The sequence below is a fragment of the Ranitomeya imitator genome, chromosome 6 (genome assembly GCF_032444005.1).
Source record: "Ranitomeya imitator isolate aRanImi1 chromosome 6, aRanImi1.pri, whole genome shotgun sequence".
NCBI classification, from domain to species: domain Eukaryota; kingdom Metazoa; phylum Chordata; class Amphibia; order Anura; family Dendrobatidae; genus Ranitomeya; species Ranitomeya imitator.
In genome coordinates this window covers 4,825,126-4,845,949 of record NC_091287.1, presented here as the reverse complement: position 1 = coordinate 4,845,949, position 20,824 = coordinate 4,825,126, and the positions used below count along the sequence as shown (strand labels likewise).

Here is a 20,824-nt window from a genome sequence, read left to right as displayed (position 1 = left end):
TCCACGGTATTCACGGTGGAAAATGAAATGCTAGGTGAAATCCCAAGAAACAATGAAAACCCTATATTAAGGGTCACCAATCTAACCCAAGAAGAGGTGCGAAACCGGCTAAATAAGATTAAAATAGATAAATCTCCGGGTCCGGATGGCATACACCCACGAGTACTAAGAGAACTAAGTAATGTAATAGATAAACCATTATTTCTTATTTTTAGTGACTCTATAGCGACAGGGTCTGTTCCGCAGGACTGGCGCATAGCAAATGTGGTGCCAATATTCAAAAAGGGCTCTAAAAGTGAACCTGGAAATTATAGGCCAGTAAGTCTAACCTCTATTGTTGGTAAAATATTTGAAGGGTTTCTGAGGGATGTTATTCTGGATTATCTCAATGAGAATAACTGTTTAACTCCATATCAGCATGGGTTTATGAGAAATCGCTCCTGTCAAACCAATCTAATCAGTTTTTATGAAGAGGTAAGCTATAGACTGGACCACGGTGAGTCATTGGACGTGGTATATCTCGATTTTTCCAAAGCGTTTGATACCGTGCCGCACAAGAGGTTGGTACACAAAATGAGAATGCTTGGTCTGGGGGAAAATGTGTGTAAATGGGTTAGTAACTGGCTTAGTGATAGAAAGCAGAGGGTGGTTATAAATGGTATAGTCTCTAACTGGGTCGCTGTGACCAGTGGGGTACCGCAGGGGTCAGTATTGGGACCTGTTCTCTTCAACATATTCATTAATGATCTGGTAGAAGGTTTACACAGTAAAATATCGATATTTGCAGATGATACAAAACTATGTAAAGCAGTTAATACAAGAGAAGATAGTATTCTGCTACAGATGGATCTGGATAAGTTGGAAACTTGGGCTGAAAGGTGGCAGATGAGGTTTAACAATGATAAATGTAAGGTTATACACATGGGAAGAGGGAATCAATATCACCATTACACACTGAACGGGAAACCACTGGGTAAATCTGACAGGGAGAAGGACTTGGGGATCCTAGTTAATGATAAACTTACCTGGAGCAGCCAGTGCCAGGCAGCAGCTGCCAAGGCAAACAGGATCATGGGGTGCATTAAAAGAGGTCTGGATACACATGATGAGAGCATTATACTGCCTCTGTACAAATCCCTAGTTAGACCGCACATGGAGTACTGTGTCCAGTTTTGGGCACCGGTGCTCAGGAAGGATATAATGGAACTAGAGAGAGTACAAAGGAGGGCAACAAAATTAATAAAGGGGATGGGAGAACTACAATACCCAGATTGATTAGCGAAATTAGGATTATTTAGTCTAGAAAAAAGACGACTGAGGGGCGATCTAATAACCATGTATAAGTATATAAGGGGACAATACAAATATCTCGCTGAGGATCTGTTTATACCAAGGAAGGTGACGGGCACAAGGGGGCATTCTTTGCGTCTGGAGGAGAGAAGGTTTTTCCACCAACATAGAAGAGGATTCTTTACTGTTAGGGCAGTGAGAATCTGGAATTGCTTGCCTGAGGAGGTGGTGATGGCGAACTCAGTCGAGGGGTTCAAGAGAGGCCTGGATGTCTTCCTGGAGCAGAACAATATTGTATCATACAATTATTAGGTTCTGTAGAAGGACGTAGATCTGGGTATTTATTATGATGGAATATAGGCTGAACTGGATGGACAAATGTCTTTTTTCGGCCTTACTAACTATGTTACTATATGTTACTATGTAATTATCCTAGTTGCAGCACCCGGTCTTACAAGAGGGTAAGGGGGCGCCAGAGAGCTGCAAGTTCCAAACCGGAACTGGGAAGTGGGATATAGATAAATCCCCTTCAGAAAGAACCAGGGGCAACCAAACAACACCGGTTCATGACAAATTGGTGTGAGTGGTGGGGATGATAAAGGTATCCTCCATGTGAACTGTGACATGGGGTACTGTGCAAATCACTTATTATGGGAACATTGGATACCATTGTTATTATGGGGACACTGTGGATATCACTGTTATTATGGGGGCACTGTGGATATCACTGTTATTATGGGGGCACTGTGGATATCACTGTTATTATGGGGCACTGTGGATATCACTGTTATTATGGGGACACTGTGGATATCACTGTTATTATGGGGACACTGTGGATATCACTGTTATTATGGGGGCACTGTGGATATCACTGTTATTATGGGGCACTGTGGATATCACTGTTATTATGGGGGCACTGTGGATATCACTGTTATTATGGGGGCACTGTGGATATCACTGTTATTATGGGGGCACTGTGGATATCACTGTTATTATGGGGGCACTGTGGATATCACTGTAATTATGGGGGCACTGTTATTATGGGGGCACTGTGGATATCACTGTTATTATGGAGGTGCTGTAAATTTGACCCGAGTTTGCAGTAAGCGAAGCCATTTTTCCAGCGCCTCTTCTTCCCACGTGAGGCGGCGTTCTTTCTTTCAGGCTATATTTTGAGACCCCCGTTGCAGTACATCTGTGTGGGTCAGCCCCTCGGTACAGATGATTACCCTCCGTCAGATCATCCCACACTTTGGGTATTATACTCCTAGATTGATTCTGTTTTCCCCCAGATCAGTCCTCCGTTCCTTACTCTTGTGGTTGTTACGACGTGGATTCCTGACTTGTGCCACATTTAATAAAATACAAAAAAAGTTGCACTCTATCGTGCCAAAGCATGTCTAATACGAAATACATGAAATGTGAATAGCAAAATGGCTTTTGAACATTAGGAAAATATTTGCACAAAATTTGATCAAATAGTGTGAGCCCATCAACCATCGTCAAGGTGGTCTCATTAATCTGATGGGTCCCTGACCTCCCTGTCCAAATGTGAACACTTACCGAAGGCTAATGTCTGTATGCCTGGGTGATGGTGGACACCTCTGTCAGCAAGGCCTACATATGGGTTGGCCGGGACCAAGTGTGATTAGATGTAATTAAAAAACCACATGGTGAAGGGAGGAGTGCTCAGTCAGTAACCACATGGTGACGGGAGGAGTGCTCAGTCAGTAAGCAGATGGTGACGGGAGGAGTGCTCAGTCAGTAACCACATGGTGACGGGAGGAGTGCTCAGTCAGTAACTACAGGGTGATGGGAGGAGTGCTCAGTCAGTAAGCAGATGGTGATGGGAGGAGTGCTCAGTCAGTAACCACATGGTGACTGGAGGAGTGCTCAGTCAGTAACCACAGGGTGACGGGAGGAGTGCTCAGTCAGTAAGCAGATGGTGACGGGAGGAGTGCTCAGTCAGTAAGCAGATGGTGACGGGAGGAGTGCTCAGTCAGTAACCACATGGTGACGGGAGGAGTGCTCAGTCAGTAAGCAGATGGTGACGGGATGAGTGCTCAGTCAGTAACCACATGGTGACGGGAGGAGTGCTCAGTCAGTAAGCGCTCAGTCAGTTGCACTCTATAGCACGATAGAGTGCAACCTTTTCTTGTATATTGTATATGGAGGTAGCTGCTCCTGGTATGCACCTATTCACACTAGTTTGGATGTGCCAGTCGTTTTTCTGTTATTTTTGTGCCACATTTAGGCCGGTTTCACATTTGCGTTTGTGTCCGCAGCGTTTCTACTGCATATATCCGCATGCATTGTGTATTCCTATATTTAACATTAGGAACGCATGCGTTTGTGATTGTCCGCGTTTTACCGCGTTTGACGACGCATGCGTCGTTTCGTCGTTTGCGGCTTGGCGCGGAAATGCAACATGTAGTAATTTTTAGAGGTGTCAATTTGCCGCCTGGTAACGCATGCGGTTGATTGTGCAAGGTTTGCACCAAAAAAAACACATTGCTGTCTATATAAATGCATGTGTTCACAAGCACATGCGTTTGGTTGCGTTTGCGGACGCATGCGTTTCAATTGAAAACAACATGTCTAGACACTGATAAGCCACCCCCCACATAGTAAGTGATAAAGGGAGGTAGTGGACATTTGCAGGTCACTACTCAGCAGACACTGAAGCAGACAGACAGACGCAAGCACCTTGGAGGAAACCAGACTCTGAACAATGTGAGTATATCCTAGCTAATGCCTTTATTTTCAATTTTCTGTCTCTACATGTCCTAATTTCTTGCTTTTCTTTCTTTCTACATGCATCAGAATGTCTTCTTCCTCATCATCTCATGAGGAGTTTCTACCTGGGCCGTCGGAAGTCGAGCATGTGAGTGAGGTGAGTACTTGCCTCGTCCGATTGGTAAGTATTCACTGTCACATCTACACATGTGACAATTTGAATTTTTCTTTTTTTTAGAGCTCTTCTTCATCTGCTGCAGAGACTGGGCAGGAACAGCGGAGTCAAGGTCCGGTGGAAAGACGGCAGCGGGTACGTATACAAGGCTGACTGTTTTTTATGTATCCTCAGTGTCATACTCTTGAATCTTCCTTTCTTTCCATTCGTATTTCTTTACTTTTTTCTTCTGGAATGCTTTTGTATGTTGACTTTCCTATTCATGCAATTTCTCTGCATCTTTTTTCTTTCTTTTCCTTATGTTAATTGACCAAACTTTAATTACTTTATTTATTTTTTTGGTTTCACAACGGGAGGACGATCTCATAGAGAATGAACGCCTCATCGTCCTGGTCCAGGAGCGAGTCCCGTTGTGGGACACCCGGGATCCACTGCACTCAAACAACGTCACATTGCGGCGCCTATGGAATGAGGTGGCCAAAGAGCTGTGGGATGGCTGGGACAACGCCCCGACTCTGGTCCGAAATGCATTTGGTAAGTATTGCACTACGGTGTGAAGCAGCAGAGACCTTGGCCGTGCTCACTTGACTGTGTGTGATGAAAGAAACTCTCAGGAGTTTGTCATCACACACAGTTGTGTGAGCACGGCCAAAAGTCCTTTTTCTGACCAAAATTTTTTTTTTTTTTAACAGTGGGCAAAGTCAAAACACGTTGGTGTTCGATTAAGGACCGCTTCAACAAGGACCTGCGTCAAGAGAGCCGTGTTCCCAGTGGTTCAGGAGCAAGGATCCAGACGTACAAATACCATCGCGTTCTGGCATTTTTAAGACCGGTCCTTGCCCAGAGAGCGTAAGTATTTCTCCTGTGCATTTGGTTATATTGCATTGCCATACTATGTATGTTTATATTCCACAGGATTTGGCGTCTTGTTAATATTTGGTAGTAATTTTCTTTTTCCTTTTTTCACAGCACATGGAGCACTACTGTTGGCCCAGGTTCTGGAGCGGTCCTTCATCCGACAGCTGCAGACCTGTCCCAGCCATCCAGCAGCGCAGCAGCACGTGGGCCGGCCACACAAACTGGAGACCAGGGAGCTGGTCCATCAGGTCTTCCCCTTTCGCAGTCCTCTTCCACTGCCCCTTTTTTTGGGGGCTCCTTCCGGCAGTGGCAGAGGGCTTCGGACAGGTCACTCATGCCCGAGTTTTTGCACTTGAGCTCGGTTTTACACGAAGCAATCAAGGCTTTGGGTGACCGAATGGATGTTTCACATAACGTCTTGAATCCACGTATCCAGGAGGTCACCAAAAGCCTTGATCAAGTGAAAGCCGACCTCCAGAGGCCAGCTCATCATTTTTTTAACCAAATTGAGCAGGGCATGTCAGAACACCTTACTCCTGATCTCCAGCTCAGTGTGATGCAAGCCTGCAATGCTGCTTACATGCAGGCTATACAACAGAGTCGGTATTTCCAACAGACAGTGGCGGCATATCCACCTGTACCTTCACTGTCACGATTAACCTCAATGCCGACCTCTGCTGCATACCACTGCATGGCCACCTCAATTCCTTCCACAGGTGGACTCCACTACAGTGCCAGCACCATGACAAGTGTAGTTGGACATCCCACCGCCACCACCGTGACAACCGCTGCTCCTGCTTGGACCTCCTCCACTGACACCACGATGCAGCAGGACCCTGGCATGGCTTTCCGTACCGCCACCACCACGATGCAGCAGGACCCTGGCATGGCTTTCCGTACCGCCACACCACGATGCAGCAGGACCCTGGCATGGCTTTCCGTACCGCCCCCACCACGATGCAGCAGGACCCTGGCAGGGGTTTCCGTACCGCCCCCACCACGATGCAGCAGGACCCTGGCATGGCCTTCCGTACCACCACCACCACGATGCAGCAGGACCTGTTATGACCTGTTGGTTAGGAGCACCCGACCTGATAGTTAAACTCATACAGGACGAGCTCTGGGATGTGGGAGCTCCGCTGACCGCAAGCCCCAATCCTATCACACACACTAAAAATAGCCGTGGAGCGCTCCCGACGCTCCCTAGGCGCCTCGCCACAGCCCCAGAGCTAGCTAGCCCTAGAGATAGAAAATAAAGCCTACCTTGCCTCAGAGAAATTCCCCAAAGGAATAGGCAGCCCCCCACATATAATGACTGTGAGAAAAGATGAAAGTCACAAACGCAGAAATGAAATAGGTTTCAGCAAAGAGAGGCCAGACTTACTAAATAGACAGAGGACAGGAAAGGAATCTTTGCGGTCAGCACAAAAACCTACGAAAGACCACGCAGAGTGTGCAAAAAAGACCTCCGCATCGACTCACGGTGCGGGGGGGGGGGGCCACTCTGCATCCCAGAGCTTCCAGCTAGCAAGACAAAATCAGGTTAACCAGCTGGACAAAGAAATAATGAGCAAAAATAACAATAAGGAACTTAGCTTCTGCAGGAGAAGACAGGTCACCAGGCAGATCCAGGAGCGAACTGAACCAATGCTAAAACATTGACAGCTGGCATGGAGTAACGATCTGAGTGGAGTTAAATAGAGAAGCCAACCAAAGGATAAACCATGTCACCTGTGTAAGGAACCTCAGAAGCAGTAGCTTCACTCATAGCCACCAGTGGGAGCCCATAGACAGAACTCGCCGAAGTACCATTCACGACCACAGGAGGGAGTTCGACAACAGAATTCACAACAAGGACCCTGGCATGGCCTTCCGCTCTACAAGTGCTATGGACTCTGGCATGGCTGCACGCTCTACGAGCACTATGGACTCTGGCATGGCTGCACGCTCTATGAGCACTATGGACTCTGGCATGGCTGCACACTCAACGAGCATTATGGACTCTGGCATGGCTGCACGCTCTACAAGTACTATGGACTCTGGCATGGCTGCACGCTCTACGAGCACTATGGACTCTGGCATGGCTGCACGCTCTACGAGCACTATGGACTCTGGCATGGTTGCACGCTCTACAAGCACTATGAATTCTGGCATGGCTGCACGCTCTACGAGCACTATGGACTCTGGCATGGCTGCACGCTCTACGAGCACTATGGACTCTGGCATGGCTGGACACTACAAGCACTATGGACTCTGGCATGGCTGCACACTCTACAAGCACTATGGACTCTGGCATGGCTGGACACTACAAGCACTATGGACTCTGGCATGGCTGCACACTCTACAAGCACTATGGACTCTGGCATGGCTGCACGCTCTACGAGCACTATGGACTCTGGCATGGCTGCACGCTCTACAAGCACTATGGACTCTGGCATGGCTGCACGCTCTACGAGCACTATGGACTCTGGCATGGCTGCACACTCTACGAGCACTATGGACTCTGGCATGGCTGCACACTCTACAAGCACTATGGACTCTGGCATGGCTGCACACTCTACAAGCACTATGGACTCTGGCATGGCTGCTGTTGTGAATTCTGTGGCTGAATTCACTCCTGTGGTCACAAGTGGTACTGCAGCTTCTGAGCTTCCTCCCTCAGGTGTTCTGGTGAGCTCGTTAACTGCTTCATTACTTAACTCCGCCTGATGCTGCTATCCTTGCTCCTTGTCAATGTTTCAGTGTTGGATCTGAGCTTCTCCTGATTGTTCCTGTGACCTGCTGCTCTGTATAGCTAAGTGCTTTTTGCTTTTTTGTTGCTTTTTTTCTGTCCAGCTTGTCTTTTGTTTTGCTGGAAGCTCTGAGACGCAAAGGGTGTACCGCCGTGCCGTTAGTTCGGCACGGTGGTTTTTTTTGCCCCCTTTGCGTGGTTTTGCTTTAGGGTTTTTTGTAGACTGCAAAGTTCGCTTTACTGTCCTCGCTCTGTCCTAGAATATCGGGCCCCACTTTGCTGAATCTATTTCATCCCTACGTTTTGTCTTTTCATCTTACTCACAGTCATTATATGTGGGGGGCTGCCTTTTCCTTTGGGGAATTTCTCTGGGGCAAGTCAGGCCTATTTTTCTATCTTCAGGCTAGCTAGTTTCTTAGGCTGTGCCGAGTTGCCTAGGTAGTTGTTAGGCGCAATCCACAGCCGCTTTTAGTTGTGTTTAGGATAGGATCAGGTGTGCAGTCTACAGAGTTTCCACGTCTCAGAGCTCATTCTTGTATTTTTGGGTATTTGTCAGATCACTGTGTGCGCTCTGATCGCTAAGCACACTGTGTTTCTGGATTGCCTTCATAACACCTGTCATTAGCAAACATAACAGGCTGCACACTCTATGAGCACTATGGACTCTGGCATGGCTGCACGCTCTACGAGCACTATGAACTCTGGCATGGCTGCACGCTCTACGAGCACTATGGACTCTGGCATGGCTGCACACTCTATGAGCACTATGGACTCTGGCATGGCTGCACGCTCTACGAGCACTATGGAATCTGGCATGGCTGCACACTCTACAAGCACTATGGACTCTGGCATGGCTGCACGCTCTACGAGCGCTATGGAATCTGGCATGGCTGCACACTCTACAAGCACTATGGACTCTGGCAAGGCTGCACGCCCTACGAGCGCTATGGAATCTGGCATGGCTGCACACTCTACAAGCACTATGAACTCTGGCATGGCTGCACGCTCTACGAGCACTATGGAATCTGGCATGGCTGCACGCTCTATGAGCACTATGGACTCTGGCATGGCTGTACGCTCTACGAGCACTATGAACTCTGGCATGGCTGCATGCTCTACAAGCACTATGGACTCTGGCATGGCTGCACACTCTACAAGCACTATGGACTCTGGCATGGCTGCACGCTCTGCGAGCGCTATGGAATCTGGCATGGCTGCACACTCTACAAGCACTATGGACTCTGGCAAGGCTGCACGCCCTACGAGCACTATGGACTCTGGCATGGCTGCACACTCTACAAGCACTATGGACTCTGGCATGGCTGCACGCTCTACGAGCACTATGGAATCTGGCATGGCTGCACGCTCTACGAGCACTATGGACTCTGGCATGGCTGCACGCCCTACGAGCGCTATGGAATCTGGCATGGCTGCACACTCTACAAGCACTATGAACTCTGGCATGGCTGCACGCTCTACGAGCACTATGGAATCTGGCATGGCTGCACGCTCTATGAGCACTATGGACTCTGGCATGGCTGTACGCTCTACGAGCACTATGAACTCTGGCATGGCTGCACGCTCTACGAGCGCTATGGAATCTGGCATGGCTGCACGCTCTATGAGCACTATGGACTCTGGCATGGCTGCACGCTCTACGAGCACTATGAACTCTGGCATGGCTGCACGCTCTACAAGCACTATGGACTCTGGCATGGCTGCACACTCTACAAGCACTATGGACTCTGGCATGGCTGCACGCTCTACGAGCGCTATGGACTCTGGCATGGCTGCACACTCTACAAGCACTATGGACTCTGACACAGTGCAGCCGGACCCTGACAGGTCACCCACCACCATGCCACGCCATATGAGCCCACCAGTGCCTCCCAGAACCCGTCAAACTAAAAAAAAAACACACACAAAAAAACCCCCAGAGAACTCTTAGCATTCCTCCCTCTTCACCTCCCAATGTGTCTGTAATGTCAGGTTTGTCTCACCCTTCCAGTGCGTCTCAAGCCTTTCATGTGTCAAGCCCCATCCCCGAACTTCCAGACCCTTCTAGTTTCATTGCCCCTTTTCCTGTCACCTCTGCGTCGTCCACGGTTAGCCAGGCCTCAGTTCTTCACACCCCCCGTTTACATGACTCTACCCCAAGCCGGCGCAGTTAAATAAATTTTTTGGGTTGTTAAAAAAATAAATACAATTTGATTTGCCACAATTATGTTTGGTTTATTGTGTCTATCGCCGCCGGCAACACACATCGTGCGCCAAGAAATTTTGCCACACACTTAATTTTTGGGCCACATCATATCTCCAGTAGTTATATAAAAAAAAATGCACCTTTGTGTGTCTTTAGTATAAAGATATGAGATGGGCCAAAAATAATAGATGTATTATCTCCATAATCTCTTCTTTCTGCTGTGACTTCAGTTGCAGTCTGAAGAGAAAATGGTGGAAATACAGTACAGAAATCTACTGAACTGGTCAGGTGTCATTAAAAAAAAAAATTAGTTTTGAAACCTGACCTAGTGAGTAGAGAAGTGCATTGTATAACCTCCATTTTCTCTTCTTTATACATAATGTATTACACACAAATAGAGGGGACAATGGTGGTCACACGCTACATATCTATGCTCACCTGCACAGGTGTCAGAAATAGTGAATTCATGAGGCTGTTATATGGGCATCATGAATTCATTATTTCTGACACCTGACTTGATGAGTATAGATTTCTTGAATGTTACAGTCATTGTCTCTTCAGTCTGTGTACAATGGATACAGAACAGAATCAGGACGCAATGACGTCAACAACCTTACCAATAAAGCAACATGGCTGCCATTACTAGCAGTACGTGGCCAGTGTTTTATATCAGTATTTGTAAGCCAAAACAAGGAGTGGAACAATTAGAGGTAAATTATGATATTAACATAATAACTAGCACCTCTGCCTTTATCACCCACTCCTGGTTTTGGATTACAAATACTGATATTAAATACAGACCAAATACTACTAGTTTTAGGACAACCTTGGTTTGTAGAGGAAAAACATAGGAGACACAGTCAACACAACCAAAACTAAAGTTTATTAATGAGAAATATTATTATCATATCAGATAATTACTGTTACAGATCTAATTACAACAGGACATTTACACAACATTGTCCTGCCATGACACACGTCCAATATCAGAATCAAAAAAGGCAGCAAATTGGTCCCGCATGTGGCCAACTTCAGCAGTTGACCGCAGCGGGTGATGCTGGAAATCGGGCAGTGGGTGTGCAACTGGTTCATCCAGTTCAATGTTGGGTCACTCCTTAGTCATTATGTAATTGTGCAGAACCACACAGGCTTTGACCACCTCGTCGACTGTTTCTACTTTTAGATTTATGGCTGATGCAAGAATGTGCCATTTAGCGACCAGAATGCCAAAGGTGCACTCTACTGTTCTTCGGGCCCTGGTCAGTCTGTAGTTAAAGATCCTAATAGTGTGGTTCAAGTCCCGACTGGAATAGGGCTTCAGTAGGTTTTCACACATCTGAAAGGCCTCATCCCCAACCATAACAAATGGCAGAGGTGGACCTTGAGTGTTGGGGAGAGGCTGTGGCATGGGAAAATTGAAATTGTTGCCATACACACACCGGCCCATATCAGAGTTCTTAAAAGTCTGGGAATCGTTGCCACGGCCAAAAGCTCCAATGTCCACGGCGATGAAGCGACAGTCCGCATCGGCTATTGCCATGAGCACAACAGAAAAATATTTTTTGTAATTGAAAAACTCCGATCCAGTTCTGGCAGGTTTGATAATGCGGATGTGCTTTCCATCCACCGCTCCTAAACAGTTGGGGAAAACACACACACTCCAGAATTTTTCAGCTATTTCAAGCCACATGTCCGCGGTGGGTACGGGTATAAACTCATCCCGGAGTACATTCCACAAAGCCCGGCAGGTGTCCGCAACTATTCTGGACAGGGTGGATATTCCAAGCCGGTATTGGAAGTGGAGGGATGATAAACTCTCTCCGGTGGCCAGAAATCTGGAAGAAAAACAAATACAAAAAAAAAATTACAATCTATTCTATTTATGGTGTGGTTACGCTAAAGAAATCTAGGAAAATACCCAAAACATACAGTACAGACCAAAAGTTTGGACACACCTTCTCATTTAAACATTTTTTCTGCATTTTCATGACTGTGAAAATTGTACATTCACACTGAAGGCATCAAAACTATGAATTAACACATGTGGAATTATATATTTAACAAAAAAGTGTGAAACAACTGAAATTATGTCTTATATTCTAGGTGCTTCAAAGTAGCCACCTTTTGCTTTGATGACTGCTTTGCACACTCTTGGCATTCTCTTGATGAGCTTCAAGAGGTAGTCACCGGGAATGGTCTTCCAACAATCTTGGAGGAGTTCCCAGAGATGCTTAGCACTTGTTGGCCCTTTTGCCTTCACTCTGCGGTCCAGTTCACCCCAAACCATCTCGATTGGGTTCAGGTCTGGTGACTGTGGAGGCCAGGTCATCTGGCGTAGCCCCCATCACTCTCCTTCTTGGTCAAATAGCCCTTACACAGCCTGAAGGTGTGTTTGGGGTCATTGTCCTGTTGAAAAATAAATGATGGTCCAACTAAACGCAAACCGGATGGAATAGCATGTCGCTGCAAGATGCTGTGGTAGCCATGATGGTTCAGTATGCCTTCAATTTTGAATAAATCCCCAACAGCGTCAGCAGCAAAGCCCCCCACACCATCACATCTCCTCCTCCATGCTTCACGGTGGGAACCAGGCATGTAGAGTCCATCCGTTCACCTTTTCTGCGTCACACAAAGACACGGTGGTTGGAACCAAAGATCTCAAGTTTACTCATCAGACCAAAGCACAGATTTCCACTGGATTAATGTCCATTCCTTGTGTTCTTTAGTCCAAACAAGTCTCCTCAGCTTGTTGCCTGTCCTTAGCAGTGGTTTCCTAGCAGTTATTTTACCATGAAGTCCTGCTGCACAAAGTCTCCTCTTAACAGTTGTTGTAGAGATGTGTCTGCTGCTAGAACTCTGTGTGGCATTGACCTGGTCTCTAATCTGAGCTGCTGTTAACCTGCGATTTCTGAGGCTGGTGACTTATCTTCAGAAGCAGAGGTGACTCTTGGTCTTCCTTTCCTGGGGCAGTCCTCATGTGAGCCAGTTTCTTTGTAGCGCTTGATGGTTTTTGCCACTGCACTTGGGGACACTTTCAAAGTTTTCCCAATTTTTTGGACTGACTGACCTTCATTTCTTAAAGTAATAATGGCCACTCATTTTTCTTTACTTAGCTGCCTTTTTCTTGCCATAATACAAATTCTAAGAGTCTATTCAGTAGGACAATCAGCTGTGTATCCACCAGACTTCTGCTCAACACAACTGATGGTCCCAACCATATTTATAAGGCAAGAAATCCCACTTATTAAACCTGGCAGGGCACACCTGTGAAGTGAAAACCATTCCTGGTGACTACCTCTTGAAACTCATCAAGAGAATGCCAAGAGTGTGCAAAGCAGTCATCAAAGCAAAAGGTGGCTACTTTGAAGCACCTAAAATATAAGACATAATTTCAGTTGTTTCACACTTTTTTGTTAAGTATTTAATTCCACATGTGTTAATTCATAGTTTTGATGCCTTCAGTGTGAATGTACAATTTTCATAGTCATGAAAATGCAGAAAGATCTTTAAATGAGAAGGTGTGTCCAAACATTTGGTCTGTACTGTACATGTCAGAAAACACCAAATTTGGACTGTCATTGGTTTAGATTTGTAACATACCTTAATATAACCAGCAGACGTTCCTCCGGTGGAATCGCTCTACGCAGCTGGGTGTCCTGTCTCCGGATGGCTCCTTGGACACGAGCAAGCAAATCCCGGAACGAGTCTTGCGACATCCTTGTATATTCATGGAATTTCTCAGGGTTGGCATTAAGTCCGCCATACAGCGTGTGATAGGCTCCACGGCTCTCACGTAGTTCGATAATGGGGTGTCTCCAAAAACGCCGACGTTGTCTCCTTCTCCATCTTTCACGATTTCTGTCTTGCTCCCAAGCAAACGCACAGGCAAGAAACAGCTTGAAGCTGAAATTCAGGTTGAAATAAAAGCTCTCCATGCGAAGATCCATCATGACACAGGAGCAAAATCTGAAGATTACAGCTGTTCAGGGGTCTATATAAAGAAATCTCATAATACACGCCCCCTGTAGTCACATTGGCGGTGTCTGGTTATCTAGATTTTTCTCTTGGGAAATTTCTCATCATGCGTACAAAAAACGCAAATGCAATAAAAAACGCATATGAACGCGTACAAACGCGGCATTTTTTTTTACCGCATGCGTTACCGCATGCGTTTAAAACACGCCGCGTTTGTACACGTTTATATGCGTTTTTTCCACCACTTGCGGATGCGGATTAAACGCTGCGGATTTAAACGCAAATGTGAAAGTAGCCTAAGGCTGTGTGCACACGTTGAGGTTTTTTCTCGTTTTTCGCAATAAAAATGCATAAAAAACGCATACATATGCATCCTGTCATTTAGAATGCATTCTGCAATTTTTGTGCACGTGATGCGTTTTTTCTGTGAAAAAAAAACGCATCGCGGTAAAAAAAGCAGCATGTTCATTAATTTTGCGGTTTTTTCGCGTTTTTCCTATTTAATGCACTGGGAAAAACCGCAAAAAAACCGCAAAAAAAAGGCACAAAAAAACGCACAAAAAACAAATGCGTATTTCTGGCAGAAATGTCCGTTTTTTGTCAGGAAATTTCTGCAAGAAATCCTGAATGTGTGCACATACCCTTATGGTTGGCCAGTGACAGGTTTTTCATCACAAGTGCGGACTATCTAGGCTTGTGCCGCACATCAGGACATGTTCCCTTACTGACACAGATGGATAGGAGCGGCGGCAGATTGTCAGCTCCTGTGCTCTGCTGTATCGGATAGAGGTGCAGAGCCGTGAATGCCGAGAGCTGGAATCGTTCAGTCATCATCTCCTCAGCAGGAGACACACAGCCTCCAGGGACGTCAGGTGGCAGCAATGTGGGAACCGTCCCCAGGGTAAAAACACAGTGATCCGTGTGATCTCCACACACCAGGTGACTGTCACGGGCCCCAGACACATGTTCCTGCCGTCATACTGCATTGTATGGGAGGTCACATCATGAGGAGAGCGCAGCCAAAAGACTAGTTTGCATAATTAAAAGTAATTTAAAGGGACACTGTCACCTGAATTTGGAGGGAACAATCTTCAGCCATGGAGGCGGGGTTTTGGGGTGTTTGATTCACCCTTTCCTTATCCGCTGGCTGCAATATTGAATTAAAGTTCATTCTCTGTCCTCCGTAGTACACGCCTGCGCAAGGTGCAATCTTGCCTTGCGCAGGCGTGTACTACGGAGGACAGAGAATGAACTTCAAGCCAGCATGCAGCCAGCGGGTAAGGAAAGGGTGAATCAAACACCCCAAAACCCCGCCTCCATGGCTGAAGATTGTTCCCTCCAAATTCAGGTGACAGTGTCCCTTTAAACACCTCGGCCTTTCGTCTACACGCATCCACAGAGAAATATTCTCCTAGTAAAAGTCATTGGTATTTTAATAAGTGTCAATGCAACTTTCATAATCCCCCCTGTGCACATGAGGCTTTCTGGACTTCTGCCGTCCAACGATCGTCTTCGGAAGATAGCAGGGTTACTGCACATCACCTCCTAGACCAGTGTTTCTCAACTCCAGTCCTCAAGACTCACCAAGGGGTCTCAGGGGACATTATTGCAGTATGTGGGAGTCTCAGGGGACATTATTACTGCATGTGGGGGTCTCAGGGGACATTATTACTGTATGTGGGGGTCTCAGGGGACATTATTACTGCATGTGGGGGTCTCAGGGGACATTATTACTGTATGTGGGGGTCTCAGGGGACATTATTACTGCATGTGGGGGTCTCAGGGGACACTATTACTGTATGTGGGAGTCTCAGGGGACATTATTACTGCATGTGGGGGTCTCAGGGGACATTATTACTGTATGTGGGGGTCTCAGGGGACATTATTACTGCATGTGGGGGTCTCAGGGGACATTATTACTGTATGTGGGGGTCACAGGGGACATTATTACTGTATGTGGGGGTCTCAGGGGACATTATTACTGCATGTGGGGGTCTCAGGGGACATTATTACTGCATGTGGGGGTCTCAGGGGACATTATTACTGTATGTGGGAGTCTCAGGGGACATTATTACTGCATGTGGGGGTCTCAGGGGACATTATTACTGTATGTGGGGGTCACAGGGGACATTATTACTGCATGTGGGGTCTCAGGGGACATTATTACTGCATGTGGGGGTCTCAGGGGACATTATTACTGTATGTGGGAGTCTCAGGGGACATTATTACTGCATGTGGGGGTCTCAGGGGACATTATTACTGTATGTGGGGGTCTCAGGGGGCATTATTACTGTATGTGAGGGTCTCAAGGGACATTATTACTGTATGTGGGGGTTTCAGGGGACATAATTACTGTATGTGGGGGCCTCCGGGGATATTATTACTGTATGTGGGGGGTCTCAGGGGACATTATTACTGCATGTGGGGGTCTCAAGGGACATTATTACTGTATGTAGGGTCTCAGGGGACATTATTACTGTATGTAGGGTCTCAGGGGAAATTAATACCGTATGCAGGGGTCTCCGGGGACATTATTACTTTATGTGGGGTCTCAGGGGACATAATTACTGTATGTGGGGGTCTCAGGGGACATTATTACTATATGTGCAGTCTCAGGGGACATTATTACCGTATGTAGGGTCTCAGGGGACATTATTATTGTATGTGCAGTCTCAGGGGACATAATTACTCTATGTGGGGGTCTCAGGGGACATTATTGCCGTATGTGGGGGTCTCAGGGGACATAATTACTGTATGTGGGGTCTCAGGGGACATTATTACTGTATGTGGGGTCTCAGGGGACATAATGACTGTATGTGGGGTCTCAGGGGGCATTATTACTGTATGTGAAGTCTTAGGGGACATTATTACTGTATGTGGGGGTCTCTGGGGACATTATTACTGTATGTAGGGGTCATGATTGATGCATGTGGGGTCTCTGGGGACTGTGTGTATATGGGGTGACTCGGGACATGAATAAATGCGAAGTGGGCTTGTCTTTATCTGTCATGCGACTGATACAAAGCTCCGGAGCCTCAGACGTGATGCCTCCTGCCCCGGGGTCTGCGTTAATACCTCCTCAGGGGCAGCTCCTCCATGGTCCGCCCGGCTGCGGTCCCTCAGGGGAAGGAGCGGCGCGCACAGCGGCAATGACTGAGGCTCAAGGCGCCTCTGAGGCCGCACGGACGGTGATTGGACGATGGTTGGAGATGGCCGCCTATCCGCGCTCCTGCAGCTCATCACGTGACAGGCAGGACGTCTCGGCTCCATGGTGACAGTCTTCTCCTCAGGTCTGAGCCAGGACAGTGAGCCGATGACAGGAGCAGCCAATCCCTGCTCAGCTCCGCGGCCGCGCTCTGCTGCCACCTAGTGGCCGATGGGCACAGACTTTATGTGCACTATGAGACATCTGCGAGGCTTCTGCTCCTGCGCGGAGCCCGGAGCGTCCAGGGACGACGAGACTGATGATGGCAGCGAAGGAGCAGGGCCGAAGAGTGGAGCAGGGCCGAAGAGTGGAACAGGGCCGAAGAGTGGAACAGGGCCGAAGAGTGGAACAGGGCCGAAGAGTGGAACAGGGCCGAAGAGTGGAGCAGGGCCGAAGAGTGGAGCAGGGCCAAAAAGTGGAGCAGGGCCGAAGAGTGGAGCAGGGCCGAAGAGTGGAGCAGGGCCGAAGAGTGGAGCAGGGCCGAAGCGTGGAGAAGGGCCGAAGAGTGGAGCAGGGCCGAAGAGTGGAACAGGGCCGAAGAGTGGAGCAGGGCCGAAGAGTGGAACAGGGCCGAAGAGTGGAGCAGGGCCGAAGAGTGGAACAGGGCCGAAGAGTGGAACAGGGCCGAAGAGTGGAGCAGGGCCGAAGAGTGGAGCAGGGCCAAAAAGTGGAGCAGGGCCGAAGAGTGGAGCAGGGCCGAAGAGTGGAGCAGGGCTGAAGCGTGGAGCAGGGCTGAAGAGTGGAGCAGGGCCGAAGCGTGGAGAAGGGCCAAAAAGTGGAGCAGGGCCGAAGAGTGGAGCAGGGCCGAAGAGTGGAGCAGGGCCGAAGAGTGGAGCAGGGCCGAAGAGTGGAGCAGGGCCGAAGAGTGGAGCAGGGCCGAAGCGTGGAGAAGGGCCGAAGAGTGGAGCAGGGCTGAAGCGTGGAGCAGGGCTGAAGAGTGGAGCAGGGCTGAAGAGTGGAGCAGGGCCGAAGAGTGGAGCAGGGCCGAAGCGTGGAGCAGGGCTGAAGAGTGGAGCAGGGCTGAAGAGTGGAGCAGGGCCGAAGAGTGGAGCAGGGCCGAAGAGTGGAGCAGGGCCGAAGCGTGGAGAAGGGCCGAAGAGTGGAGCAGGGCCGAAGAGTGGAGCAGGGCCGAAGCGTGGAGAAGGGCCAAAAAGTGGAGCAGGGCCGAAGAGTGGAGCAGGGCCGAAGAGTGGAGCAGGGCCGAAGAGTGGAGCAGGGCCGAAGAGTGGAGAAGGGCCGAAGAGTGGAGCAGGGCCGAAGGGTGGAGCAGGGCCGAAGAGTGGAGCAGGGCCGAAGCATGGAGAAGGGCCGAAGAGTGGAGCAGGGCCGAAGAGTGGAGCAGGGCCAAAAAGTGGAGCAGGGCCGAAGAGTGGAGCAGGGCCGAAGAGTGGAGCAGGGCCGAAGAGTGGAGCAGGGCCGAAGCGTGGAGAAGGGCCGAAGAGTGGAGCAGGGCTGAAGAGTGGAGCAGGGCCGAAGAGTGGAGCAGGGCCGCAGCGTGGAGAAGGGCCGAAGAGTGGAGCAGGGCCGAAGAGTGGAGCAGGGCCGAAGAGTGGAGCAGGGCCGAAGAGTGGAGCAGGGCCGAAGAGTGGAGAAGGGCCGAAGAGTGGAGCAGGGCCGAAGAGTGGAGCAGGGCCGAAGAGTGGAGCAGGGCCGAAGCATGGAGAAGGGCCGAAGAGTGGAGCAGGGCCAAAGAGTGGAGCAGGGTCTCCTGGGGCAGAGTCCACCATACCAGCTGTACCAGGCCCCACAGTGGCCCCCGCTGGAGATTTAGCCATGGGGCCCACAAGTTTTATTTACGCCACTGCCCAGGGTGTGGTGCTCCAGCCAATAGGAGTGCTGCATGAGGCGAGCATGGACACGTGGGCGCCGGCCCGTTAGGTTCCAGCGGTGATGCCGGCAGCATGCTGCCCCCTACTGATGAGTTGGGGGAAGCTGAACCGCAGGCGGCACTGGCAGGAGGCGGCGGGGTGCCCTTACACCAAGCAGAGCACCTCCCTCAGCCATAGCATGGCCCTGCAAGGAAAAGGGGCATCAGCGCTGGAAATGCTGCAGACCAGAGGGCTCATAGAGGGCGGCTGCCACCTGCCAGAAGGAAGATGGCCTCACATGGCAGGGCCCAGAGCTGGGCGAGTGCGCAGCAACCTGCAGTAGTGCAGGAGAAAACAAGGCCGACGTACCAGACCTGATATGGGTGAGTACCAGACCTGATATGGGCGAGTGCCAGACCTGACGTGGGCGAGTACCAGACCTGACATGGGCGAGTACTAGACCTGACATGGGCGAGTGCCAGACCTGACGTGGGCGAGTACCAGACCTGACGTGGGCGAGTACCAGACCTGACGTGGGCGAGTACCAGACCTGACTTGGGGCGAGTGCCAGACCTGACTTGGGCGAGTACCAGACCTGACGTGGGCGAGTACTAGACCTGATGTGGGCGAGTACCAGACCTGACGTGGGCGAGTACCAGACCTGACATGGGCGAGTACCAGACCTGACATGGGCGAGTGCCAGACCTGACGTGGGCGAGTACCAGACCTGACTTGGGGCGAATGCCAGACCTGACGTGGGCGAGTACCAGACCTGACGTGGGCGAGTACCAGATTTGTCATGGGCGAGTACCAGACCTGACGTGGGCGAGTACCAGACCTGACATGGGCGAATACCAGACCTGACGTGGGCAAGTACCAGACCTGACATGGGCGAGTACCAGACCTGACGTGGGCGAGTACCAGACCTGACTTGGGCGAGTGCCAGACCTGACATGGGCGAGTACCAGACCTGACGTGGGCGAGTGCCAGACCTGACGTGGGCAAGTACCAGACCTGACTTGGGGCGAGTGCCAGACCTGACGTGGGCGAGTACCAGACCTGACGTGGGCGAGTACCAGACCTGACTTGGGGCGAGTGCCAGACCTGACATGGGCGAGTACCTGACCTGACGTGGGCGATTGCCAGACCTGACGTGGGCGAGTACCAGACCTGACTTGGTGCGAGTGCCAGACCTGACATGGGCGAGTACCAGACCTGACGTGGGCGAGTACCAGACCTGACGTGGGCGAGTACCAGACCTGACGTGGGCGAGTACCAGACCTGACTTGGGGCGAGTGCCAGACCGGACGTGGGCGAGTACCAGACCTGACTTGGGGCGAGTACCAGACCTGACTTTGGGCGAGTGCCAGACCAGACATGAGCGATTACCAGACCTGACGTGGGCGAGTGCCAGACCTGACTTGGGGCGAGTGCCAGACCTGACATGGGCGAGTACCAGACCTGACATGAGCGAGTACCAGACCTGACATGAGCGAGTGCCAGACCTGACGTGGGCGAGTACCAGACCTCACATGGTCGAGTACCAGACCTGACGTGGGCGAGTACCAGACCTGACATGGGCGAGTACCAGACCTGACATGGGCGAGTACCAGACCTGACATGGGCGAGTACCAGACCTGACATGAGCGAGTGCCAAACCTGATGTGGGTGAGTACCAGACCTGACGTGGGCGAGTGCCAGACCTGACATGGGCGAGTGCCAGACCTGACTTGGGGCGAGTGCCAGACCTGACGTGGGCGAGTACCAGACCTGACTTGGGGCGAGTGCCAGACCTGACATGGGCGAGTACCAGACCTGACGTGGGCGAGTACCAGACCTGAAG

The 20,824-nt window shown here is 49.7% G+C and overlaps 2 protein-coding genes across 2 annotated transcripts; both read right to left on the bottom strand.

The window, feature by feature from the left end:
• Positions 1-10,873: 10,873 nt before the first annotated feature.
• LOC138643526 (uncharacterized) lies at positions 10,874-14,084 on the bottom strand. The gene is made up of 2 exons (XM_069732423.1): positions 13,594-14,084; positions 10,874-11,828 (listed from the first exon to the last, which is right to left on the bottom strand). The coding sequence occupies exons 1-2, from the start codon at positions 13,941-13,943 to the stop codon at positions 11,102-11,104; spliced, it is 1,077 nt and encodes a 358-aa protein (XP_069588524.1). The 5' UTR covers positions 13,944-14,084; the 3' UTR covers positions 10,874-11,101.
• Positions 14,085-17,334: 3,250 nt separating this feature from the next.
• Positions 17,335-18,948, bottom strand: LOC138642352 (skin secretory protein xP2-like). The gene has a single exon (XM_069730465.1). It carries the CDS (start codon positions 18,946-18,948, stop codon positions 17,335-17,337), a length of 1,614 nt encoding a protein of 537 aa, XP_069586566.1.
• Between the last annotated feature and the right edge of the window lie 1,876 nt (positions 18,949-20,824).